The sequence below is a fragment of the Theropithecus gelada genome, chromosome 9, assembly GCF_003255815.1.
Source record: "Theropithecus gelada isolate Dixy chromosome 9, Tgel_1.0, whole genome shotgun sequence".
Lineage (NCBI taxonomy): Eukaryota > Metazoa > Chordata > Mammalia > Primates > Cercopithecidae > Theropithecus > Theropithecus gelada.
Window position 1 is genome coordinate 41,301,321 of NC_037677.1, and position 4,413 is coordinate 41,305,733.

General features: G+C 39.2%; 1 protein-coding gene across 2 annotated transcripts; it reads left to right on the top strand.

Annotated features, from left to right (window-relative positions):
* The first annotated feature begins 980 nt into the window (after nucleotides 1-980).
* LOC112631099 (ran-specific GTPase-activating protein) lies at nucleotides 981-1,992 on the top strand. Of its 2 annotated transcripts, XM_025395584.1 has the most exons (2): nucleotides 981-1,309; nucleotides 1,349-1,811. In XM_025395584.1, the coding sequence occupies exons 1-2, from the start codon at nucleotides 1,074-1,076 to the stop codon at nucleotides 1,677-1,679; spliced, it is 567 nt and encodes a 188-aa protein (XP_025251369.1). In that variant the 5' UTR covers nucleotides 981-1,073; the 3' UTR covers nucleotides 1,680-1,811. The 2 variants fall into 2 exon arrangements, with proteins under 2 accessions (XP_025251369.1, XP_025251368.1); XM_025395583.1 differs by having other exon boundaries at nucleotides 981-1,992.
* Nucleotides 1,993-4,413: the final 2,421 nt, after the last annotated feature.

A 4,413-nucleotide genomic window follows, 5' to 3' on the forward strand; every position in this document is an offset into this window, starting at 1 on the left:
GAAAACAGATTGCTATTTTTCTCATAGATTACTTTTGATTCACATTTATATCTCCATTTGCATCCAAAGTAAAACAAAGAAAACTACTGTGCCACTTTTATGGTTACCTAGGGCAAAAAGGTTCTTTCAAGTGAATACAACTATGTTAAAAAAGACCTTTTCCTATGTAAATAGTACTGTGTTAAAAATTAATGAAAGGCTTTCTGGTGATGGAGGCTATAACCATAGCTCATCAGTTCCATAATCTGACTAATTATTACTGCTTGTTTCTACAGCCTTAAGGACAAAAGTAAATGAAGACAAAGGGGCTAAAATAATGGCATGAAGTTAACAGAGTAAATCCTAACTTAAGCAGAATATCACTAGTCAGAAATTTGTTCACAATTATTACACAATGATAATATGATTCCAAACTACTGAAGGCTAAAATTCTAAAGCATCTGTTTATCCTCAACCAAAAAAACTGATTATAATTAGGTGTATGTTTTGTTTATCAGTATTTATTTATTTCTTATAGATAAGAATCTTGCTCTGTCACCTAGACTGGAGTGCAGTGGGTCACTGCAGCCTCAAATTCCTGGCCTCAAGCCATCTTCCTACCTTGGCCTCCCAATTACCTAAGATTACAGGCACATGCTAGTAATTTAATTTACATGGTTAATTTTTAAATTTTTATTTCTAGAGACAGGGTCTCTCTATGTTGCCTAGGCTGGTCCTACACTCCCAGCCTCAAGTGATCTTTGGAGCTCAGACTCCAGAACTGTACGTTAATATAACATAATAAAAACAGGTGCTCCACCACCCAAGAAAATATTTTACAGTTGGTTTCATGTGCTTGAGAAAGTCATAGAGAGATAATGTACATAAGGTAAAAAGTGAAAGTTTAGAGACCAGCTCAGAAAATTCAGATTTTCTGAATGCCATATAAGTTACTAATTGAAGAAACAGAACACTCATTTAAAAGAAGCAAACCGGCCAGACGCGGAGGGAAGGAGCTACGAGTAGCCGCCCAGAGGCCGCGGAGCCAGCGACGACCGACCCAGCCGAGCCGCCGCCGCCGCCGCCGCGCCCCCATGGCGGCCGCCAAGGACACTCATGAGGACCATGATACTTCCACTGAGAATACAGACGAATCCAACCATGACCCTCAGTTTGAGCCAATAGTTTCTCTTCCTGAGCAAGAAATTAAAACGCTGGAAGAAGATGAAGAGGAACTTTTTAAAATGCGGGCAAAACTGTTCCGATTTGCCTCAGAGAACGATCTCCCAGAATGGAAGGAGCGAGGCACTGGTGACGTCAAGCTCCTGAAGCACAAGGAGAAAGGGGCCATCCGCCTTCTCATGCGGAGGGACAAGACCCTGAAGATCTGTGCCAACCACTACATCACGCCGATGATGGAGCTGAAGCCCAATGCAGGTAGTGACCGTGCCTGGGTCTGGAACACCCATGCTGACTTCGCCGACGAGTGCCCCAAGCCAGAGCTGCTGGCCATCCGCTTCCTGAATGCTGAGAATGCACAGAAATTCAAAACAAAGTTTGAAGAATGCAGGAAAGAGATCGAAGAGAGAGAAAAGAAAGCAGGATCAGGCAAAAACGATCATGCCGAAAAAGTGGCGGAAAAGCTAGAAGCTCTCTCCGTGAAGGAGGAGACCAAGGAGGATGCTGAGGAGAAGCAATAAATCGTCTTATTTTATTTCCTTTTCCTCTCTTTCCTTTCCTTTTTTTAAAAAATTTTACCCTGCCCCTCTTTTTTTGATTTGTTTTTATTCTTTCATTTTTACAAGGGACGCTATATAAAGAACTGAATTCAACATTCAGGTTGTTTTTTTGTTTGTTTGTTTCTAAGTTTTTGCCCTATTGAAGATGACTTCAGAAAATCCATTCCCCAGTCATGAAAATGTACTGTGCTAACTTTCTTTTCCATAGTGGAAACACTTATTTATAGTCATCAAAAATAGTGAATAAAAAACACATTTGGAACCTGGAAAAAAATAAATAAATAAATAAAAGAAGCAAACCTTGTCTGAAATAGTGCATGAGTTCCCAGAAGAAATAACTTTTTTAATTTTCAAAAGCATCTTCAGCAACAAATTTGTTGGCGTATAAAATAATAAAGTGTGGCCAGTAATTTCTTAATGCCTGTGTACTGGATAAATAGGTCAATAAGAGTACTTTTTAAAAGGCTGAAGATAAGAATCCTAGCTGGAAATTTGAAAAATTTGGTTAGTGATTTATTAATAAATATTTTTATAAATAATTGATTGTGACATCCTGGGCAAATATTGCACAAAGAATTAATACCAACATGGGAGGGTACCTTTTTTTGGCATGCTATTTAAAAAGAAAGTCAAGTCTCTTAGCTAAATGTGAGGCTTGATCTCATTTCGGTACATAATCTCTCTCAGAATGTTAATATGACATTACTAAGTCCACTTCAGCCCAATGGTGTCACATAATGATATATCAAATGTACATACTGCTGAGCTACAAAGGAATATTCAAAAGGAGTCTCTAAAGTAAAAAATATCTCTGTCCAGTAATTTCTCTTGGAGTTTATTTAGGTCCTGGCAAATACATTTCACTCTTAGAACGCAAAGTATAGTGTTCAGGAGATTTATAGAACTGAAAGTTTCTTACTCAGGTAGAAGAAGTTTCCAGGAAGACAATTTTCGTTCAAGTTGTTGTAAGTCAAGTCCAGAACCTCAAGAGCTGGCAGGGAGCTGAAGCCTCGTGGCAAAGTGTTCAGCCTGTTCATGCTGTTGCAGGGGGACAAAAATCTGTTAGGACACCAAAGACACATTTATACAGATTATCAAAGGCACCTCTGTTTCACAGGCTGAAAGTGTAAGACAGTGCCATGATCCTAGAGTCACTTTATACTGTATTTTTATTTTTTATTTTTTTGAGATAGGGCCTTGCTCTGTTGCCCAGGCTGGAGTGCAGTGGCACGATCTCGGCTCACTGCACCCTTGACCTCCCCAGGCTCCTTTCACTTCAGCTTCCCAAGTAGCTGGGACCATAGGCACACACCATCACACCCCACTAATGTTGATATTTTTTGCAGAGATGGGTTTTTGCCAGGTTGCCCAGGCTGGTCTCAAACTCCTGAGCTCGAGCCATTCTCCCACCTCGGCCTCCCAGAATGCTGGGAGTATAGGCATGAGCCACCAAGTCCATCCTATTTTTTTTTTAATTAAAAAAAGAATTTATTTAAAATTTACATTGACAAGTGAAGATTGTACATACCTATGGTGTACAACATGATACTTCTGATATATGTATAATCCATTGTGGAATGGCTTAAATCACACTATTTAATATACACATTGCCTTGTATCATATGCTTGTCATTTTTTTTGTCTTTTGTGGTGAGAATACTTAAAATTCACTCTCTTAGCAATTTTCAAGTATACCACATATTGTTATTGACTGCAGTCACCATGACGTACAATCCATCTCTTGAATGTACTTCTCCTGTCTAACTAAAATTTCGTGTCCTTTGGTTAACATTTCTGCAATTCCCCTCTCCCTCCAGCCTCTGGTAACTATTTTATTCCCTGTTTCAATGAGGTTTACTTTTTTACATTCCACATATAAATGAGAGGATGTGGTATGTTGTCCTATTTAGACTAATAAGTTTAGTCAGAGAGCTTATATATTCCTGAAACATTTGAAAATTTCTTAGTTGTCATTTTTCTCCAATGGCGAAATTTAATCACTGTTTTACAGAAAAACTCAAACCATCACAAAATATCTGTCCTTGTAAAGAAAAATTTCCTTATGAATGTAGTGATAATATCTCAAACTATACACATTGAAGCTTTGTAGTTTTCAGACTTTTGTTTTATTTCATTTCCTTTATTCCTTTTAGAAGGGATAATCATTTTTTTTTTTTCCTACAACTGCTAACACTCAAAGTTATCTTCAATTAGAATGGTGATGGCCAGGGGTTGGAGGGAGGGGCAATGGAGAGATGTTTTTTAATGGATGTAGGATTCAGGTTTGCAAGATGAGAACATTCTGGAGATTGGCTGAACAACAATGTGAATACGCTTAACACCATTGAACTGTATACTACAAAGACAGTACTTTTTTTTGTTTGTTTTTTATTTTTTGAGATGGAGTCTCACTCTGTTGCCCAGGCTGGAGTGCAGTGGTGAGATCTCAACTCACTGCAACCTCTGCCTCCCCAGTTCAAGCGATTCTCCCACCTCAGCCTCCTGAATAGCTGGGACTACAGGCGCGTGCCACCAAGCCCAGCTAATTTTTGCATTTTTAGTAGTGAAGGGTTTCACCATGTTGGCCAGGATGGTCTTGATCTCTTGACCTCGTGATCTACCTGCCTTGGCCTCCCAAAGTACTGGGATTACAGGCGTGAGCCACTGCATCCGGCCAGACAGTATATTTTATGTG

Excerpts from the sequence above, each read along its gene's own strand:
- LOC112631099 (XM_025395583.1), top strand. The coding sequence starts at position 1,074 with ATGGCGGCCGCCAAGGACACTCATGAGGACCATGATACTTCCACTGAG.